The 22,522-nt window shown below is 43.4% G+C and overlaps 2 protein-coding genes across 3 annotated transcripts; one reads left to right on the top strand and one right to left on the bottom strand.

Moving 5' to 3' along the window:
• The first annotated feature begins 1,584 nt into the window (after window positions 1-1,584).
• Window positions 1,585-9,677, top strand: MCTS1 (MCTS1 re-initiation and release factor). The gene is made up of 6 exons (XM_068152109.1): window positions 1,585-1,777; window positions 2,679-2,831; window positions 4,113-4,210; window positions 5,296-5,429; window positions 6,448-6,515; window positions 8,551-9,677. The coding sequence occupies exons 1-6, from the start codon at window positions 1,767-1,769 to the stop codon at window positions 8,630-8,632; spliced, it is 546 nt and encodes a 181-aa protein (XP_068008210.1). The 5' UTR covers window positions 1,585-1,766; the 3' UTR covers window positions 8,633-9,677.
• Window positions 9,678-11,385: 1,708 nt separating this feature from the next.
• C1GALT1C1 (C1GALT1 specific chaperone 1) lies at window positions 11,386-13,581 on the bottom strand. 2 transcript variants are annotated; one of them, XM_068152250.1, is made up of 2 exons: window positions 13,558-13,581; window positions 11,386-12,739 (listed from the first exon to the last, which is right to left on the bottom strand). In XM_068152250.1, the coding sequence occupies exon 2, from the start codon at window positions 12,731-12,733 to the stop codon at window positions 11,777-11,779; it is 957 nt and encodes a 318-aa protein (XP_068008351.1). In that variant the 5' UTR covers window positions 12,734-12,739; window positions 13,558-13,581; the 3' UTR covers window positions 11,386-11,776. The 2 variants fall into 2 exon arrangements, with proteins under 2 accessions (XP_068008351.1, XP_068008352.1); XM_068152251.1 differs by lacking the exon at window positions 13,558-13,581 and adding an exon at window positions 13,329-13,430.
• Window positions 13,582-22,522: the final 8,941 nt, after the last annotated feature.

The following is a 22,522-nucleotide window of genomic DNA, read 5'->3' as shown; positions in this document are numbered from 1 at the left end:
TCAGCAAACTTGCTGACAGTATTGTTCCCTCATCCAGGTCATTGATGAATATATTGAATAACACTGGTGCCAGTACTGACCCCTGAGGGACCCTACTAGACACAGGCTTCCAACTAGACTCTGTCCCATTGACCAAAACTCTCTGGCTTCTTCCCTTCAACCAGTTCACAATCCACACAACTACCTGATCATCCACACCACCTTAGCTGTGAGGATGCTGTGGGAGATGCTTATAGTATCAAAGCTGATAAATTCTTTTCGTGTGGGAAAATGAACTTGATGCTTAGCATAAATGATGACCTGCTCTTTTTATGTCCTCTCTCTTCTCCACTTCATGCCAGTGGTAACATTTCCATTACTCTAAAAAGAAATAGAACAGTCACCTCTATGTGTGCTTATATACCTGCTACCTGTCAAAAGAACAAACCCCTCCTCTACTGCTCTTCAAAGAGTTGAGATTCCTATGATAAATTCCCTCTCTGTTTTTCCTGTGGGTATTTACAATTACTGCAGCCATTGCCAAGCAAAACCTAGTTGGATTCTAATAAACATTATATGGCATAATCATCTTTACCAGAGCCCATCTCTCTCTCTGACAGCTGTAATCTCTGTGAGTCAGGTTTCTTCTGCTTCTTTGCCTTGAAGGACATGGGACCATCCTCTGACCGATTCAGCTCCAGTATCTGCTATTTGTCAAGAAACACCTTTTTTTTCTTCATTTTTAAAATTTTTCTCCCTGCCCCACCCCAGGAACGCTGGGGGATCCCTGAAACAGTACCAGGGCAGAGGACACTGGCACCATGGAGCTTGGTCCTTGCTAGAAGTGAAAATGCTTTTCAGTAAGCTGCTTTTACCTGTTTATTGGGGATTGGTGCAGGCATCTTTTACCACTGTGCTTTATCTTTCCCACAGTGAGGCAGGAATCTCAAGCATGTTTGATAAGGTGCTTCTATTTAAACCCTGAAGTTCTACTTGGCAAGCAAAGACGGAAAGCAATTAGTGTATTTTTTGACACCCCAGTTACAAGGCTCCTAGAACGTGTTCACAACCCTTTTCACCAATCTTCTTTTGTTTGCCCACAGTGGTTATGAGTGCTTTGATTTTTCTTTTGAAGGATTTTGGTGGAAAGTGATGTATTACCTGGGAAACCACCGCCGTGTCTGCAGGTAAAGAACTTCTAGTTGTTGTGAAAGCCTAACCAAGGCAGTCCCGAACAACGGGACAGTGCTGTGGCAGAAGTGCGCCGAAGGTGTTAAAGCGAGGCAACTTCTGGCTCCGCGCCTCGTCTGTTCGCACGCTCTGACAGACGAGGGGCTTCCATGTGCCTCGGCAACCTGCGGGTAAAAGGTCTTTCACTAGGGCCAGTGTTTTCACTTGTGAATTCGGAGTTCGTCCTTCCTGGCAGCTTTGTGGTTCGGAATGACGTTGGGAGCCAGGAGGACAAGAACGGCAGTGCCAGATCAAACCGGAGGGGAGCGACTGGAAGGACCGGAAGGCACCACAAGGCACTGCGGAGCCGTACCGGGGAGAGGGAACAGCCCCGGCCCGTGCGTATGCGCCGCCCAGCCCCAGTGACGCCGCGCGCGTTCCGTTGTTATGGAGCGGCGCGACAGGCCGTAAAGTGCGCGGCGCTTCCGGCTGGCGCGGAGGGGAGAGTCGGGAGCCTCGTGTGAGGGAGCGCGGAGGCTGTGGGTGCCCGCGCCGCCGCTCGCCGGCCCCACGCCCGGCCCCAGGCATTCGGCCGCCCGGCGCCCACCGCCCCCAGGATGTTCAAGAAGTGAGTGGGGCCTCACTGCCTCCCGCCGCAAGGCCGGGGCTCGGGGGCTGGCGGGAGGGTTGGGGGAAGGGGTGCCGGGGACAGGCCCGGGGTGGGCCCGGCGTCTCTCGAACCCTGGGGCTGGGTCCTGCCGGCCCGAGCTCGGTGCTGCGCTCGCGCGACTAGCACGGCCGGGCCTTGCTTGGGGGTTGGGGCCGAGGCAGTGGCAGAGCGGGAGCGACCGTTCCCTCTATCCCTAGCCCCCACTGTCTCCTCCGCCTTCGGGGGCCGCAGCCCTCGGCCCGGGGAGCAGACATGCCCCGCAGCCGGCGGTTTGGCCTTCGGGCGCCTTGGCCTGGGCTGTTCGGGTACTTGCTTGTTAAAGTAAAAAGTAAGCTGAGTCATTAACTTGATTGAACCTCGGGATAGTACAAAGCATGGTTCGTATCCCTGTGGTCGGGTTGAAGGAATCTTCTAAATACGTTCGAGCGGGGCTATAGGTGTTAGCGTTATCAGCAAAGTCTGCTCTGTGAGTCGAATGAATTAACGCTGTGTGCCAAGGTGTATCCGTGAGATTAAAAACACGGCTCAGGAATGTAGATTAAGTTTAGAATTACAAAATCCTAGAATGGTTTGTGTTGGAAAGGTGCTTAAAGAACATCTCGTTCCAATACCCCTGTCGTGGACAGGGACAATTTCCACTGGGGCGTCTAGATAAGGACAAAGACAGCCTACTAGCAGAGACGTCTCCCACCTTCCCCCGGGGACAGATTGAAGCATCACGAAATCCTAGCTTTGAAATTTGGCTAGGTGTGATACCACTGAGGTTTTATTTTGAATTTATAAAAGCTTCTGAAGAAGGATGCTGCTGAGATATGGCAGTATGCTGTGCATTTCTGAAATATCTTCACTCACTTGACAGATTTGATGAAAAGGAGAATGTATCAAACTGTATCCAGCTGAAGACTTCAGTTATTAAGGGTATTAAGAATCAGCTGATAGACCAGTTTCCTGTTATTGAACCATGGCTAAACCAAATTATGCCAAAGAAAGACCCAGTCAAAATAGTAAGATGGTAAGTTTTCTTTCCCTTAAACTTCGCTTCCAAGGTGCTGTGATTGCTTCCTTTATGGGTTTGTGGAGTAGGTGAACCTAGTGTTTTTGAAAAGCATCTTCTCTATCTTAATAGATAATAGTTTATGTTGTAGCCAAAGCAGAGCCTTTACATGTGCTCTTCAAACTCTGAGTCATAGTATCATAGTATCATTCAGGGTTGGAAGGGACCACAAGGATCATCTAGTTCCAACCCCCCTGCCATGGGCAGGGACACCCCACACTAGATCAGCCTGGCCAGAGCCTCATCCAGCCTGGTCTTAAACACCTCCAGGGACGGGGCCTCGACCACCTCCCTGGACAACCCATTCCAGGGTCTCACCACTCTCATGGTGAAGAATCTCCTCCTCACATCCAGCCTGAATCTCCCCACCTCCAGCTTCATTCCATTCCCCCTAGTCCTATCACTACCTGAGATCCTGAGAAGTCCTTCCCCAGCCTTCCTGTAGGCCCCCTTCAGATACTGGAAGGCCACAATTAGGTGACCTTGGAGCCTTCTCTTCTCCAGACTGAACAGCCCCAACTCCTTCAGTCTGTCCTCATAGGAGGGGTGCTCCAGCCCTCTGATCATCCTTGTGGCCCTTCTCTGGACATGTTCCAGCACCTCCAGATCCCTCTTGTAATAGGGGCTCCAGAACTGGAGGCAGTACTCCAGGTGGGGTCTCCCCAGAGCTGAGTAGAAGGGGAGGATCACTTCCCTCAGATGTTTGAGGAAAATTATTCCTCATTGTGGATGTGCTACATATTTGGGCAGATACCTGTTGTTGAAGGGATGCATTCAGCTTTATGATTATGGGATCTCAGAGCTGTACCCCTGCTGCATTTGTTTGGATAACTTCCAGTAGCATTTTTTACTATTTTTTGACTTCCCCCATGTAGTACCTGGATTTTTTTTTTTTACATTTACTTTTTCTCCTTAAAATAGAGGGTTATGTATTTTAGCTGATGCCTTTTTCTTTACTCTTTATATTGCATTTGAGAAAACCCAAAGAAATACAGTTCGTGTGCAGCTGGATGCTTGTAGATTTCTCTTCTTTCTTTTCTTGAAGGGGAAGAAAGTGTGCAGGAGGACAATGGTGAAGAACAAGCCATAAAAAATAAAGCTGAAAAATATTTCTTGCTAATTGTCTGTGTTAATTCTCAAAATGTGAGATAGACTAGACTCTGAAGTGATGTATTTAAATTATAAAAGAGTTAAGTAGTGATTGGAATACTTATTTTCTCTTTTTTTTCAATCTTGCAGTCATGAGCACATAGAAATCCTCACTGTGAATGGCGAGCTGCTGTTCTTCAGACAAAGAGAAGGGATTTTTTACCCAACGCTAAGGTTGCTTCACAAATGTAAGTTTCCTGGGGATAGTAGTGGCAGGGGAAGAGAGGAGAGCACATAGCTCCACAGAACTTTTAATTTGGTTCTGCAGGAGCACTTATTACTTACGTGTGTGTGTGTGTGTGAGGGGTATATATATGTATACATTCCTGAACAGATCTTAAAAATACTGTATGCCTTCTGAGCTGTGACACACTGATTTGCTATCCCAGGTACTGATACATACTGCTTCCCCCATAGTTATTGTGATGTTACATGTTGAGCAGTCTGATTCCTAAGAATTCATTTGTGCAAAGTTAAGCAAAAGAGAGGTTTCTCTGTTCCAGAAATCTTAATATTCTCTTGTTGGTCTCTTAGTTTTTTCAAGTCTTTCTTTAAACCCTTTTTATTTCCTTCCTAATACTGTATTACTGGAAAAATATTCTTTAATCATGAATTTAATGATATAAAGTGTATTTGTTTCTTGTAAGGATTTATGTTGCTTGCTTTTTACTTTCTCACAGTTATCACGCTCGTCTCGCTCTTCTGCTTGATTGTGTTACTCTGACTTGGATGAGTGTAGGTGTCTGTAAAAATGTAATTGAGTCAAATCTCAGCGTTTGGAATACTTCAGAAAGATGTGTGCACTGTGAAGAATGGCTTGGAGAGCTGAGAGCCTTAACTAATTTTGTCCAGACTTTGCCTTTTACATCCTGATAACATGAAGTTGGTTTTGTTTCACATAAGAGGTTATACACATAACCTGGAACTTTAAACTACTTGGTTTTAAGTCCAAGTATATGGGCATGTGTGATTGTTTTCACTGGGGCAACCCAGTAAAATTGTTACTGGGGTGTATATATGGGCCTGCAGGGGGCACAGGCCTAGTGCTGAGTTACTCTTTGATTTCAGGTAAAAGATGTGGTCTGAGAGGACAGTACTTTAGTCTTTTTGGGACAGTACAGCCTGGCAGGAGCTCTGGCAATTGTTTCTTAAACTTCCTACCCTCGCAGCACACTGTGTATCTAATTGCCCCATATAAAAATGACTTGATAATGAGTTATGCATGTTGTCATCTTATTGTATTAATTGTGTTGCTTTGTCTTTCCCCTCCTAGACCCATTTATTCTACCACATCAGCAGGTTGATAAAGGCGCCATTAAATTTGTACTAAGTGGAGCTAATATAATGTGCCCTGGTTTGACGTCTCCTGGAGCAAAACTGTACCCTGCTGCTATTGATACTGTAGTTGTATCCTTCTTTAACTATGAGTTACTGCTTGCTGTTGAGTTAAATTTCTGTTCTTCTCAATTGATCATCATCTGAATTGCTTTGGATTAGACATTTATTTCATGGAATAACGAGTAATCGGAAAGGAGCTGCAGAGGTTCAGATGTTATTTGGCAAGGTTGAAATTCTTCTTTTGTTCCTTTTATTTCTTCTTATTGTGATCCTTTAAGCCAAATAACTATTGCTGCTGTGCTGTAGAGTAGGATGCTGTTCCATTTATTGAATTGATAAGTGGATCTTCCTTGAGATTTTATGCAGAACTGTAAAAATACTTGCATGGTATAATTAGTTCTGCTTCATTAATCCAGGATCTCTGTTAGTTATGGAAGACTGCTCCTCTTCCTAGGGAATTTGGAAATATATTTAGGATCAGTTTTGTTATAACCAGGACTTGTTCTGTGTGTCTGAAGTTAGCATATGAGCATATGTAAAATAAGTATGCTAATTCGATCCTCGTATTACTGAGGAAGGAACTCCTTGCAAATGCAGCATTAATAATACCAAGCTGTGCTGCTTTTATTGTCAGATGCTACATGAAAAGATCAGCAGTTAGCACCTCATGTTGCCAAACTTTGAAAGGACAAGTCTGACTTCAGTGCTTTTGGGTTTGCAAATTTATCTTGATTGTTCTGTACCTTGGAATCTAAAATGACCCTACAAACATGTGCGGTTTTGTTCCAGAGAAGGTAGACTATCATTGCGCAGTGTTGGGCACGAAGGAAGAAATGGAGTGTGGTGCTGAGAGATCTTTTTCTGTAATTGCTCTTTGAAGTTCTTAAATACATCCTTTGTTTTGCATACTGTGATTGTTAAATGCAGTTCATTGTTTTGCTTATCTTAAAGAGCTAGGCTCAAGAATTACTGAAAGGGTTAGAGTTCAGAATGGGATTTTGAAAGTTTTTGCAAAGTCATTTCCTCATATTGCTTTTACTTTTCTGAAATAGCTAAAAGAACTGTTTTCCTTAGTTGCAATTTGTAGGCAATAATGGCAGAGGGCAAGCAACATGCATTATGTGTGGGAGTAATGAAGATGTCAGCTGAGGACATGTAAGTGTTCTAAAAATTGAAATTAATGAATCTGTCCCATGTTGTTATTCCTGTGTTAAGTTGGAATGTAAGTACCACTGTCAAGGTTATATTGCAGCATATGTTGTGCAAGCATAGAATTTTTCTCACGTTTCGTCTTGTTCCTTAATATTCAGGCAAAGAGGAGGAGGCAGAAAGTATCTTCCTTATTTGTTTATCAAAATGTAAATATGGATTTTAAGATGCACAACATTAGTACTGCTGAACCCTAGCATTTCTTGCTCTCAGGTCCTACTTTCTCAAAGACCTTACTGAACAAAGAAATATTTGTATAGAGTACTTACTGCCTGGACTGGGCAAGAGATGTCATTTGGATTTGAGGAGGCTGAAAATGTTGAAGTCATTTTTGTCTGCAAGCACAACAGAGACTAAAGTTCTGCTGGTACTTGGTTGGCCAACAGAGTGTTCCTCTGTGGCTTTCTTTCCTCACCTTGTACCCATGTGTAGCATTCCTGCTTGAGGTGATTACTAGTTGACTGAGCTTCTTGTGAAATGTAGAAGCTTTTTCAGGGAGGAAAAATCAACTAAAAACTATTTGAGAAGGAAAAGAGGAAATGGAAAGGGATGTTAGTTAAAAGAACAACATGGCTTAGCATCTTATAAGTGCTATAACATCTTGCAGGATATAAGGTGCACCAACCAGGTTTGGGCTGTGTTGGTTCCAGCTCTGTCTAGCACTTCTGTGGGTGAGGAAGCTGATATCGGTGTCAAGAAGTCATTCTTTCATGTGGGGATGGTTCTCAGCAGGAGCATCCTCTCTGTACTGGATCATTCTCTGGTCTTCAGAGGACAAAGGAGAAAGGTGGGAATGTGTTAAAGGACAGGGATAGAGTGGGACTGCAACAACCTGGATTTGGACCTGTCATTGAGGAATTCATATTTCTCAGGATCCTTTGTAGTACCTTTGGAAGAGTCCAAGAGTAGGTGGTAAGAACAGCTACATCTGTCCCAGTCATAACATCTGCAGTGCTGTACTCTGATCACTGCAAACCAAGACTTCTCTGTATTCTTAATCCTATTTTCAATTCAGAAGCCTTGGAGTTGAAAATTCTATTCCTGTGTGAAGCAACATTAGCTGGAGAGGAAAATAAAAGTTATGCTGATCTATGCAGGCTGCTAGTGTGATACTTTTTTTTTTATAATGTTTTTGTATGTGTGATACACTGTTTAAATCACAAAATGGTGAAGCAGTGTGATTCCAGTCACTTGGTGTGTTTGCAGTACACCATGTGTTAACGTCACAGTTAATGTAATTAATGTGGCAGTACTTTCCTTCCTGATTACTTCTGGACAAGCTGTATAAGTAATGGAACACTTAATGTAAATACATTATATTTCCCTGGGAATGAAACTTGTCCTTGTTCCTAGAACGATGAAATTGGTCTTATGACAAAACTAGATCTTTCCATGGAATATTGCACTGGAAGAAAGGCACACACAAACCAAGTCATATAAAAAAAGATGACAACTCAAAAGATATAGAGGGACAGTATGTCTGTAACATGCTGCAAGACTCTGGCACACAGATAGAACATTTCTAATTCTTCTATTGAGTGGGTAGATGCTCTGCAACGAGCAGTGAAACAGCTCACCTGCTAGTCAGTGCCACGCTTGGAACCAGAACTTTCAAATTCTGTGTTACACCACCTCTTGTGCTGGAAGGGGGAAAGTAACTTACAACTGCTGTGCTGTTTTGATAGAGAAATGATAAAATTAAGAGTAGTAGATGTGTTGTCTGAAGAACTGCCTTCCACAAAGTAGTTACAGATGTTGTGGAAGGTTGATAACAGAAGGCAAGTACTGCCTTTGTGTCATTTACCAGTGCTTGTTACTACATATGCTGCTTGTCCATCTGCTGTTCAAGGTTTGACTTGGGAGATTATAGCTTCTCCTCTTCCAGTTGACAGATGCTGCATGTTTTACTTTAAACATTGTATTTTGTGCTGCTCCAATATATAACCTAGCCAACACTTCTGTACTTTGCTTCCTCCTACAGTGAGAAGGTCAACAAAGGGATTGGCATTGAAAACATCCATTATTTAAACGATGGCCTTTGGCATATGAAGACATACAAGTGAAAGAAAAGGAACTGTGTTACTCCAAAGGAATGCACTTAGATTAAATGTGGACTGCTTTGTAATTCCTTGTTTTTAATGTGACTGAATGTACAAATTACTTTGTTCTGTGGCTCTGCTAAATAAATCAAGTGAATGCGAAAGTACTGTTAGGCTACTATAGTTTTCTAGATTTCTCTTTATTACAGTTCTTTTGTTTTGTCTGAAACCCAAGTCTTCAGTGACTGAAGATACCTGGTGGAAAGATCCTGCATGGACTGTGAGTAGACTTATTTCAAACAAAAAAAGAAGGAAAAAGCCAAGAAATGTTTACATTTTTATGCTCTTCTGAAAGAGTAGTACAAAGTGTGTGGTTAATACTGTTTATAAAACCTCTGAAACATTTCAGATACCTTTTTTTCTTCTAATGAACATCTTGTTAGTCTACCTGTTTCTTGAATGTGGAGAAATCTGGTTTTTGTTTTGACATTTATTTTTTAACTTAATTTATTAACAGCATTAACTTCAGTATTTTACTTAAGGTTTTTCTCTTTTTTAAGATACCTTTATCTGTATAGAATTTATGAAACTAAACTTATGTGGACTAAAAATTCTTCTCTGATAGTTTGTATCTGAAGAGTGCATCTACATTCAGATTTCTAGCTGCCAACACTTCAATGCCACTCTCCTTGTAGTGGAGTTTAAAGTAGTGGTGTGCATGCTCCAAATGGAGTGTGTGCCAACTTGGTGCCTGATGCTCTACTCCCTGTTTGCCTTCTTATTTTAGGAGCAGAAACAGAAACCACAGTTTAACAAATGAATGGTAGCAAAACATACTTATCAGTATAAGCAGGAGCAACTTCTTCAGGTGGAACTTCCAAAAGATCTCAGCTTGTGCACACTGCCACATGTATATCCACCTACAGAATGGGTCAAAGAGCACTGTATTTGTCTGGATAATCCAACTCTTTGTTCAGCAACTGCATACCCAAAGCTATGCCTATGGAACACAGCCTGTGCCATGGAATCATTAAATAAACTAAGGAAACTTAAGGTCTACCACACATAACTGTCTCTGGAAGCATTTATTAATATTTCATGTCTCCTTTCTAACACTTGTATTTTATAATGGCAGAATGTAATTTTGTATGCAAGTGCCTTGTCTTGGTTCTGTTCTGGTTTCCTCACCCTGAGACCTTTACAGAAGACAGTGGCAGGGGTGTCCTGTCTGATTGTAAAGGCAAATGAAGACATGGGAGATGTGTTACTTAAGAGGTGCTACAAGTGTATCTGCAAAATTATTCGTGAAATTGTTCTTTTTTAAATGACAGGATAAATCTGAAACGATTTACCAATGTAGGATGACAAATGAAGGTGATTACAGCAGTGTTGCAGAGAAGCTTGCTTATACCTCAGCCCTTCCCTTCTGAATCCTAAGGGACTTTTACAGCAGTCTTTAAGATGCATGAAAATGTACTAATTTCTTCTTGGTGCTATGGGGATTGAGCTTCTTCCAGCAGTCTTGAGCTCTGGGGCTTGCCTTTTCCCCTTCTGTCTTGTCTCATGGTGTATTCCAGTACTTCTCAAATCTGAAAAATTAGGATGTATTCTGGTTTGAATTGTTGACTCTCCAGGGGTTGGTGGTTTGGTGTTTTTATTATGCTCTCACTGCTACTGTTGCACTGGGGTATCAGAAATGCCACTGAAATAAAACTTAACTTTCTTGGCTGTGCCAGAGTATTCCCCAGTGTGAATCTAACCTTTTAAAAAGGATTCTGTAAGAGAAGAAGCTGGATTACACTTAAATTTATTTGCATACCAGTTTAGCAAAACATCCCCACTAGTAAAGGTGCCTGGGTCTGGCCAGCAATCAGGGACATGGTTGTCTAGCTGAGTCACACAAAGTGAGACAAGCTGAGCTGGGATGCCTTGCTTAGAGGGGATCTCAGCAGTTGTCTTGACTGTTCTTGTCAAAATCAAAGGACCTGATGCTTAAACCAGAAAAAGATGGGGATATTTTCACCATCTCCCAAGCACCTGTTTCACTTCTCCAGCTGCAGTTCTGCTCTTGCATTTCAGGATAAGATGCAATATTACAAATGGACTATTAAGGAAAAGTGAAATAAAGTATCTTCATGGATATCTTACGGATATTGTAGGACCAGCAAAGCCTGCAGGAGTCCTACATGCAGCAGACTGATGTAGTACCTTCCTGAATTCTGAACCATCCAGCTCACATAATCCTAGAAACAAACAGCTCCAAAACCCCCCACAACCCAACCCCCCCCCCATCCACCTTAACTCAGTGCTGCATGTTGCTTTGTTGTGCATGTAAGTAGGTTTACAGAATACTCAAGGTTTGGAGTAAAAGCATGTGTTGCTCTTCATGCATTTTGGTGTTAAAAGCATCCATTAGTAACACTATACTATACTAGTAGTGACAGTTAATCAACTTTCTTCTGAATGCCATTAGCACCACTAACACTAGTGAAAACAACACTGAACCTTTATTCTAATGTATTTATATATGAAGTGAAATTTTATATGAGTAATACTCTTGCCCTAACAGCTTTAACATGGTCAGGTAGCCTTACTGAAACACAGTATGTATTGTCTGCTTAAAAACAGCAGTAGTATTCTGTCTTGACTCCTAAGAGCTCTCTTATCAGCTTGCTTCCTGCTAGGCAGCTGCATAGGAAGTGATAGGTGCTCTGTAAACAGCATAGCTGCACCTGTGATATAGTTGAGCATAAAGGAAATACCTTCAAGTTAGTCTCTGAGACTCAGTCTGTGGTCAGTTTTATTGGTACATCTTAGAAAGATATAAAGACATTCTAGAAATGCCTGGAAGAATTGAAAGAATCAAGTCTTGTAAAAATATATTTATAACAGTAGACTAAAGTTGAGTTTTCATTAATAAGTATTTACATGTACAAACCCCCCCTATAAACTTAATTTCCTTTTATCATAAACATTAACTTCATCATTTCATTCCAGAGCTGTCAGAAGTGTTTCTGTATAAAAGATTTAGAAAAAAGTTCTTGCTCCACAAACCTCAATATGCAAAAAAAAGAAACTGTACAGCAGTACCACCAGATACTAAAATTGACTCTGTCAGTATAAACGTGTCACAAGAGCAGCTAATTCCAGGTTTTCTTTGAAGTGATGTCAGTCATTGTCTGAGCCTGCAGGGGGCAAGAAGACAAGTGCATCATTGTATGTGTGGCCGTAGGGTCTCAGTCTGTACACACCATACATCATCACGTGCATGTGGTTCGGGGCCAGGCCGCTGAAGGTGATGGCCATGTCGGAGCAGCAGCCGTCCACCACCTGCTGAGGGTGAGTAGACATTGCTTCCTTAATGAGAGCACTGACTGGTTTAGTGTTAAAGACATCTTTTCCTTCTGAGTCTTCTGCATTTTCTGCAAACACACCAGTGTACTTCAGGCAGATAGCCAGCTGTTTGTCCTCATCAAGTTTCCAAATCATACTTCCCTGCTCTGGACACTTGTCAGAGTCTTCAAGAACATGGGAGAGTCGTCTTAGTGATTCAATGCTCAATACAATTCCTCCCTTACCATCAACATACTCAAGGTCACCAGATTTCACAGTGTGGCCTATATAAAAAGGCTGCAAGGGGTCTTTTTTCAGTAAGAAATACTTGAGGTTTTCAATAATAGCAAATGTTGTTGGATATGCAAGGAAGAACCAGCTGAATTCATCTTTATAGCGTTCATACGTCATCTTGTAAGCTTTTCTCATCATTACCCATATATCATTTGTGTTGACAGCTACAGAATCAAACACTTTGACGTTTTCAGAGCTGTAGAATTCTGCCTTGTCGCAGTGCTTGCTCCATGTCTCTTTCACTGCAGCCCAGTGCCCCAGATCTTTGGGTTTCACAAGGATGATACAATAAACACGGACACTTTTACTAAGCTCTATGCGTTCACCTTCTGAAAGGTTTAAGACATCTTCTTTGTTGGGAGCCTGGATGTGATGGTGCTCATGGTTATGTGCTTTAGTCCCGTGGCCCACCTTGATGTGTCCAAGGAGCGTAACCAACATGCAGAATACTCCTCCAAGCACCACACCCTTCATAAAGGAGCTGCTTTCAGAAATCATTTTTTCCTAGAAAGGAGAGGCACTGTAAGAACTCGCAGAAATGAGTTTACCATTGCAGGCTCCCCAGAGTTTTAACACATCCAGTTTAGGAACCCAGCTGCAGTTCCCTTAAACCACACAACAGGACAACGCTGGTGAACAAGCGGTGGCAGAGACCAAGTTCCCAATCTCGACTCCCTTTACCGCCAGCGGTACAAGAGACCTCGGCAGGAGGGCTCTTGTACCCTAGGCCTGCTCTACAGCCGTGACTGCACGGACCCCCGCTGCTGCTCTACGCCAGCCCTGTTGCTTGCCCACCCAGAGCACCGCGACGCCACCGCATCGGCTCGGGTGCTGCCGCGGCCACGTCACAGCCCGAGCGCAGCGGCACTGCCTCAGGGGAGCTCTCCCGGAGGCCAGGTCCCATTAACCCCCCTCTTCGCCACCCTCCCACCCTGCCGTCCGGGACCCCGCTAACGGCGGCCCAGCCCTCCCCGCCGTTCGCAGTGCCCTGAAACACCCGGAGCGCCGGCTGAGTCTTACAAAGGGTGAAGCTGGCCCTGCTTTCCCTTCCCACATACGGCCCCGGTGACAGGGCCGACCGACAGCCGCTTACCGATGCCGCCAGAGCCGCACGCACCAGGTGACTGGCACCTGCCACCCCCCTCCAGCCTCGCAACCGCCCCGCGCCACCGCCACTTCCTTCTTCCCGCCGGAAGCGCGGCGCGTGAATCTGCTAGGCGCCGCCATCGTGTGGTGTGGCGGCGCCGCCTATCGGCGCGGATGCCACTTTGCAGTGAGCTTCGGTCCCACCGCCCTCAGCCCTCGCCCGCGGGCTGACGCACCCAGCCTGGCCTGTGGTCTCCCCTTCCTTCACCGCGTCCTGCGCGGCTTTGCCTCTTCCCTGTGGCGGCTCTTGCCACCACGGGTGGGTGTCCTCAGGGCTGGCGGGACAGGCGATCCTGGAGCCTCCCGTCAGGGAGAAGCGGGAGAGGACTTGAGAAAAGGGCGAGACTGCCTGAGCGCCCTTGGCGTTCCGGGAAGGGGGCCGCGTGCTGCCGGCCGCCCCTTCTGCAGAGGCACGCCGGCGTTCGGTGAGGCGCGGCTGCCGATGGCCGTGGCGGGGCAGCCCTGCCATCTTGCGGGGAACCGCCGCCCGCAGCTGCTCCCGCCGGAGCGCCCTCATCTTTGACAGAGAGATCTGCAAGAACGTCGACTGCTTGACTCTTCTGAGACTGGGGGGAGAAAAAAAAGTTACAAAACAGTGATTTTGTTTGGATCAGTTATGTGCGGAGTGGCTGCGTTCAGTGGAACTAAACCCCAGTTCTACACCGTGCTAGGTAGGACACTAGAGGAACGTGGTTCATCCTACCCTTCCCCACTTGGCTGCTATTAAGTTACAAACAGGTGAACACTCAGGTTGTTACCACATACCAGAGACGCTAGATCAGACTGACAAACCGACTAATGTAGCTACAGATCTTGACCATCACTTTAATGTATTTTCAGCATCGCTTTTAACCAGCAACAGGCGAGTGGAGAGAAAGTTTTGAGCAGTGTGTGGAGCATGTCGTAAACCTGAAGAGACTCTTCTGGCTTCCGTGTTGCCTGAAATTGTTGCTTGGTGTTAAACAGACTCATATGGCATGGCAACACATAAGATCTCCTAACAGCTGTTGCTAGGTATTCTGGAGTTCTGTTAGAGCTCGTTTAGATGCACCTGTGCTCCTGCAAAATATCCACCTCAAATGATTATAGCCACCTCTATTTCAGAACTGGTCATTTCACCATGGGCTGGAAACCAGTCAAATGTCATAACCATAAAAGGGCCAGCCCTAAGATTGAAGTTAAGTGAGGAGAGCCAAGGGAGACGCTCAGTCACACAGAGTAGGAATGAACCAGAACTGACTCCTCAAAGATCACTGCAAGTGGCTGTGCATTACTTCTGCATTAGAAAGGTGTGCACACAGAGTTCAGCCAGATTTCAGTTTTTCAGTACTGACTATGCCATTGGCATGTTCATTAGCTGCAGCTTCACCCCGTTCTTCCTAGTGGTCCTTCATATTGTCTCTACTGCATTCTCAAGCAATAGTTGCTTTTGAAACCTACAGACCTGCCTGTGTCAGAGTCTAAACTGCTGACAGAGCTGAAAAGCCCCGAAGCTTGTATCCACAGACAGCTGATCCCCTGCTGTTTGTCTTTCCTCCCTCCCTGCAGCCTCATTTGCCTTCTGATGCTCTTTCTTGCCTCCATGGAAAGACATCAAACATTATGTTCTCACCATGTGGTCCAAAATGTCCATGAGATATTGGCTATTATCAAAACATATTTGATAAGGACTTTGTTCCAATTAATGTGAAATGTTTCAGCTGACACATGAGTTGTCATCTTTTACAGTGACTGCTTGTTAATGATCACAAATGACTGTCCAGTCTCTTGGAAACAGACTCATCTGTCTCTGTTATGTAAGTGTGCAGCAGAGTGGCTGGGTTAGAGCAGTGCAGGAACATTCAGAACAGGTAATCAAAGCTGGAGGTGAGCTATTGCAGACATTTCTGGGCAGTTAAACACCACATGAGCTATATGTGCCATGTAGAGAGAACCCCTCATCAGGAGATACTGTTGAAATAGTGAGAAACACAGAGGTATGGTTGAACTGGGAGAGTTGACTTTGTTGTCATGTCACCCATGTATTTATAATGTTGAAGCTACTGGAAAACACACAGGTTTTAGCCATCCACCTGTTGCCATCAGAAGATGGTGTTAAGTGTGGTTCTAGTCTGAAGGTTGCAAACTCATCCCAAATAGCTAAACTCCCATTGAAGCCAACAGGCAGTGCAGGAAAAAGGCTTTTATGAGCCCTGTGACATACCTGGTGCTTCCATTGTTTCATTTAGTCCATAAAACACATAACTGAGCAAATATGTCCACTGAGGTCTTCAATTCTGCTGTTGGGTTGGAAATCCCTGTTCTAAAGGCATAAAATAGTGAGGTAGAGATTCTAGTTGGCTGTAGGTAAAGCCAGATTTCTTCATTCACTTCACAAGGAGCTGCTCAGCATTTGTTTTGGAGTGGGATGGATTCTAGAATGAAACTTCAATCTCCTCTTCTGAAAATTTTGCCCTGCATCCTCTTCTTAACTTTAGTTTCACACTGAAAATCTGGAATCTGGAAAGACGTGGACTCTCCCTAGCTCATGTGCATCTTGAGCAAGTGTGCGCAGCCACATTTGACATGACACAAGGATAGGCACTGTACAAAGGAAGAAGGTTTTAAAGTTAGCAAGAGAGATGGTGTTACACATTTAGTACGAGTTTCAAAACTCCAGTTGAAGTATTTCTGAAAATTTGTTCTCTCCAGTTGGACAAAATGCTGTAGTCACAGGACAGAAGTGTGTGGCCCTCATTTGTATAGGAGATAATGCATAATACAATCTTCTAGCCTTGAAATCTGTTAAATTGATTAACTGTGTTAAACAATAGTTTAAAATAATTTTTCTCTCCTCTTTCATCCATGAGCACTGTCAAGGAAGGACTTGGCATTGAAACAGCCGTTATTTAAATGGTACCCTCAAGCACAGGAAGATGTATGGAAAGCCAAAGATGTGTGACTCTAAAAGAGTCACCTTTGGACTGCTTTATCATTTCTTCATATTTTTAATGTGTGTAGCTGAATGGAAAACCTATCTTATTCTCTCAGTATGCTAAATCAAGCAAGTGAATGCTAATGTCCTGCTAGCTCCAGCAATTCATCTGGAATTGAACTAGCAGAGACAATGCCTAGAGCTGAGCTGACATCATTGTGAATGGCCCCGATGCACAAATACAACAGAAAGAGGATAGGGGTGAGACATTTCAATGTCAACACTCTTAGAGGCACAGGAAAAGAAAAATCATCATTGATCAAGTAGAAACAGACAGGAAAAAAGAAAAACAAACAAACAAACAAACAAAGCAAACAAATCATCAAGAGATAGAAAAATCTGATTTTTCAAGCTCCTAAAGAAAAGTAAAGGTGGAAATGAGAATAGAATTCTGTCAGAAAGAATAGGTTCTTAATAGTGCTTTAAGATAAAATGCACAAAACAGTGGTGAAGTGATTGTGCTGCATCTTTAAGCAGCTTGCTTTTGTCAGACTGAAGTTATCTGAAAAAGGGCCTCTGGAGAAAATTACAGTCTCAAATTATGGGTTTTCAGTCTCAGACTGTATAGGTAAGAAGCACCATTGTGAGCAACAGTGACAAAGACAGCCCTGTGGCATACAGAGGAGTCAGGCAGCTCTTTGGGTGCTGCCTTGACATGTTTTATAGACAGTTTGTGGAGCCTAATCCCAGGGTTAGGCTTGTGTTTTGGTTTACAGGAGTTTTGGTCCAGTGTCTGAGAAAATTTGTAGACATTGCCTCATTTTAGCTACCTGCAACCTGGTGATACACAAAAGCTTCTGACATGGTATTTATTGTAAGAAGGGTTGTGGTGAGTAAATAGTTATTGTTGCTAGATGGAAAAATCTGTGAATTTCTGTTGACATTAGCCCATTGAGGGAAGAGTAGGAAGAGGAAGGATGGAAATAGCAGAACATTTGACAGGCTGAAATGTCAGTAGCTTCCATGAGGTGCTTTCTTGTACCAAATGGTGGCATCCCTTTGTTTTGCCAAGGAAATCAAGGTTTTGAGCTATCAGATTCTCCAAGCAGACACTTGCTTTCCTATACTGATATTCAAACAGGAGAATTCCAAGCCGTATGTGCAGAGGCAAAGCAAAAGTGTCTGCTAGATACATGCTTGTGACAAACTGAAATTATTGAAGATGTTAGAGCAGCAGCTCAGAGCTCTGTACTGCAACTGTAAATCTGTGATTCAGCAGAGGTGAGCATGAACATTATATGCCTGGTCCTAGGGTGAGAGAACTGTTTCATCTTTACCCATGAAAGAAAGAGCTTGTTCTGTGTAAGAGTGGATGCTGTCATTCTGGCATTGTGATCAGATGCAGACTCTTTGTGCTCTCTGGTGAAGCAGGGATGGAAGTGGTGCTGACAGCATTCATGCATGAGCAGGGAGTAGCACAGACTGCAGGCAAAAGCGGAGAGCACATAGGGTGTGCAGTTGCTGCATTTGAGATCAGTCCATATGACAGATTTTAGCCTCTTTCTCTTCCAAACAGATGCTTACAGTGTTGTATTGTCTCACTGGGGTTCAGATTGGCCAGTCCTAGTGTTTCTCTTGGTTGGGTTTGTAAACAGCAGGCTGTTTTTAGGCTCTTGTCTTGCACAACCTCTGTTACTGCAGCTACTGTACTGCAGCATGTAGCAGAGGCACTGCTGTCAACATCTAAACCGCAGCATTCCTGCACTCTGCCTTTTATTGGCCTTGATGGATCCCTTTACCAGATACAGAAATGCAAAGGTGCCACTGCTCCTTAGTATGATGGTAGTATCTAGAGTGTGCCAGGGGCTTAATTGTATGTGAGGAGGCAGCAGGAGAAAGGCACCGGGAGCGGGGGTCCCTGACCCTGCCACACTTGGGGTTGCTCCTGCCTGCCCGCATTGAAGGTGGTAGTGGTGTAAAGTGAATATTGGTTCTGTTCACACCAGCCACACCTCCCAGCAGTCTTTTGGTGACAGGGAACAAGCCATTGCTACTGCTGCTCGAGGCAGCAGGTACAGGTAAGATGTCACATGTCCTAATTCCCAAGGAAAAGAGGTCCCAGGTGGTAAATACAGTGGGGTCTCTTGAGGGCCAGGGGAGAGGATGCTATATGCTCTCTCCTCTCCCTATTTCTACAGAGCTTTCATGTACTTCATGCACTAAGTAGGATTTTTTTTTTTCCATAGGTGCAAAATTTCACATGCTCATGATTTTGAGATCACACTGATCATTTCAAATGTTGGTATGCTGACACACAGATACTGGTGCCCCAGTTCCCACCCATATCTAAACATCTACCTTAAGGTAAGAATAAAATATTGTCATACTTTCTTTCATCTGGGCTTAATTTTGCTAGCTTGGTATTCTGAGGAGTTTTTCTTGAGAAAAAAATGTATAGATGTTTGGGTCAGTTATATCAGTACAAGAGGCTGCAAAGCTGCTGAGAAGGAACAGAAAAATCTCTGTGGGAGTGTGAACTGTCAGTGATGTACAGTATCTATTCACATTCTAAAAGATTGAATTAGAAGTGATAATTATGTGCTGTTTTTGCTGCCTAAGTGGTTTAATGCCATTATGACTGTGCTGCTTAATGGAAAGGCTTAGACTAGCATGGGAATTCTGAAAATTTTAATGGATTTCTGCTCAAGTCATTCTTTCTATGTGGAAACAAACCCACCAACATATATAACTAGGTCTTTGGATTCAATTATTAATTCTCTCTCCTAATTTGAAGAACAAAATTATCACTTAACAGCAGTTCGCTGAAATAGAATTTTAATGACACTAGTCATCTTGTAGCTGAACAGGGTTTTTCCTGATCAGAACAAAGTTAGAAGATTCTCAGTGCTGAATCGGTTTTAATTATTAATCCTAAGCAGTTAAAAAAAATATATACTGTCAACAGTGTGCCTTCAACATCTGTCAAAGAAGCTGTCAGAAATGTTTTCAAGGGGTTCTTGTGTGTTACCTGGCTTCTCTGCTTGAGGAAGATGCTTTAGCACATACTAATTAGAATGGGGTTGCAGAAATAGAATAGAATAGAATAGAATAGAATAGAATAGAATAGAATAGAATAGAATAGAATAAACCAGGTTGGAAGAGACCTTCGAGATCATCGCGTACAACCTAACATCCAACACCACCTAATCAACTAAACCATTCAACCAAGCACCCTGTCAAGTCTCCTCCTGAACACCTCCAGTGATGGCGATTCCAGCACCTCCCCAGGCAGCCCATTCCAATGGGCAATCACTCTCTCTGTGTGAAACTTCCTCCTGACCTCCAGCCTGAACCTCCCCTGGCGCAGCCTGAGACTGTGTCCTCTTGTTCTGGTGCTGGCCGCCTGGGAGAAGAGACCAACCTCTGCCTGTCTACAACCCTCCTTCAGGTAGTTGTAGACAGCAATAAGGTCACCCCTGAGTCTCCTCTTCTCCAGGCTAAGCAGCCCCAGCTCCCTCAGCCTCTCCTCATAGGGCTTGTGTTCCAAGCCCCTCACCAACTTTGTTGCTCTTCTCCGGACACGCTCCAGCAATGCACAGGAGGACAACTGTGCCACACATCTGACAGGATCCTTATGGGCTGATCCTGAAATGTTATCGTTCTAAAACACATCTGATGGCCTTCATGGTAATGTGATCCTGTCTCACCAAGGAAATTTGCAGTAATTTAGGTGAAGTGCTTGTTTTGGCCATAAAATGAGAATGGAAAGTAAGCAGAAGTCTGAGCGGTTGTGGGTCATTCTTTCATAGGTTGGTCTTAAAGCAAATGGCTTTACTAGAGTGCTGTAATTTGTGCTCTGTGAATGTGGATGGAAGTATTCATGCCTTATAAGGAGGTGCTGTTGGTTGCAGCTGCTATTGCAAATTCAAAATCAGAAATAATCCTTTGGAGAAGCTCTGCAAAATTTCTCTAGGAGGATACAAGTAAAGGTAGGAAGACTAAGTTCAGAAAACCCTTCCCTTTAATGATTAGCTACATGTTCCCAGCTGTTCATGCATCTGGTTATTCCCTGGGATTTTTCACATCCTGTCTGAAGATTATAGAAACTCAGGGGAGAATTTTTCTCTGTGGTGTTAACTACCAAAACTGCTTTGTTCCCAACATCTCATGGTTGCTATTTGTGCTTTTTGATTCCTCTCCTAGAAAGCTAAAGTTAGGAATTCTTTAGGCCAGCAAGATGTCAGTCCTTTCTCTCTGCTATTGGTGTTTTATACAAGGTAAGAAGCTTGTTTGGCTTGTTAGTAAATTTCTGGGTGTTCATGACAGAATACTTAATGTATTATATCCTTATCTGTCTTTACTTTTCCATGTATTTGTATTTTGTTTTACCTCCTCCGATGCTTTAATGACAAATCAAGAAATGTGGTTGACTCATATTGTATGTTCTCAAGGTCTCTCTGATAGAAGTATTGGGACTTCTTTACAGTTGCCTTTTCTTGACTTCACAGCAGAACAACAAAGCAGAGCCTTTCAACGATGAGAAAATACTGTAAGGTGGAATTTCTTTCCCTTTTGAAATGGAGAAATTGATACAAGTTGGCAAAAATGCTTATCTGCAAATGAATATCTTGAAAGGCTGACTGAGGTTCACAGTGGAAATAATGCTGCTTCATTTTCTGCTATGATCCCAAATTATCTGTCAGCAGGAGCTAGGCCAATTGTGGTGCTATTTCTAGTTGGAAGTCCGTAAGGAATACCACCATGATCAACATTAATATGGGTCTTACTGCCACCCCCTCTCCACAATTTGAAGTGAAAGGGAAGTTAGAGTGCAGGATCAAGCCCTTAATTTGTTACTTACATTTGATTTGAAGCGTAGTGTCCAAGGTCGGGCTAAAAGGGCAAGGGAATAACTCAGGCCTGTGAACAACTCATCATGTTAGACAGAAAGCAATTTGGTCCAAGGCGCAGCCTGTTGGAAGGTTGCCACTTCTTTTCTCTTTCAGTACCGTTCTGCATTCTCACTCCTGTAAAGAGTCTCTTCATCCCTTTATGTGGGTAACTGGGCTTCCTTCCTGAAGCCTTCCCAAATTCAAAATGCGTTTGGCAATAATTTTATATTTATGTTTGATACAAAAGTTTTCAAAGGAGCTCCACAGACACTAATCAGGGTAAAAATGCAACCCTAAAATCTGTCTTATTATAATGTTTTCTTTGGAAACCATTTAATTTCTTACAAGCACGCCTTGGCAGATGATGTGGCCCTTATAGTAATAAATCACAGGAACATAAGACACTTCACTGCAGCTGCAATGTGGCTAGTTAGGATCCTATTCAAGAAAAAGGCTTAGGCAGTGTATTTTCTTTCCTATACTCTGCTGTACCATTTCTCCCCCTTATAGATCGAGTGAAAGGGCTCTCAGAATGCTCTTATAATTGTCTCCTTAGAGTTATAATCTGCAAATGCTTGCTTTCTAAAAGATAAAAATACCCAAATCTTCATGGAGCCCTTTTAAATGGCACATCATTAACTCTCCAACCTCCTTCACGGTTTTGTAAATCTCTGTAATAAGGGCCAGAAGAAGCTCAGAAAGGTCTCTTTGATTAAAGGTTTGACCTGGAATTACTTTGAATTCGTATTATGGAGTCAGCAGGTTTACTGTAGTAGTCTTAACAGAGAATCTTTTGTAGTTCTTCGCAGGTAGAGCTGTAAAGAGAGTAACTATTATATAGAACTTGCTAAAACCACAGCAGAGCCAGTTTGGCATCAGGGCACTATGTTGAAGAGCCATATCTATAGAGCACAAGTTAAGGTCTCTTGCTAGTTTAAACCCTGAAGTTGGGATTATATGGCAGCATTTCAAGGAAAGGAGACTGGATTCCTTGATCCATGAGGTGCCTTCAGCCCTATGCCCAGGGTTCCTGCCAGTGTCTAATCACCAGAATGCATCAGTTCTAAGAAATGACTCAAATCGTCAAGAAATACAGTCAGAACAGTGAGTTTCATGGACCTTAACGTGCTCAGTGCTTCATCACCATGCATGACTTGGCTCAAAGAAGTGACCAAGGATACAAAACCTTGCAAGACTTTTTAACCCCACTAATTTTGAGTCTTAAGATTAATAGAAATGCTTCTCTGTAGGATTTCTGGCTTCTCACTTCTCCCTTGTGTACGATGGGACATTGTGGCTGAATGTAAACAGTTTTATCTGCAAGATGTTCAGTGG

This window comes from Melanerpes formicivorus, unplaced genomic scaffold (assembly GCF_026170545.1).
Source record: "Melanerpes formicivorus ecotype bairdi unplaced genomic scaffold, bMelFor1.0.p_v2 SCAF_22, whole genome shotgun sequence".
In the NCBI taxonomy this organism is placed as follows: Eukaryota; Metazoa; Chordata; class Aves; order Piciformes; family Picidae; genus Melanerpes; species Melanerpes formicivorus.
This window is presented reverse-complemented; position numbering and strand designations above follow the sequence as displayed.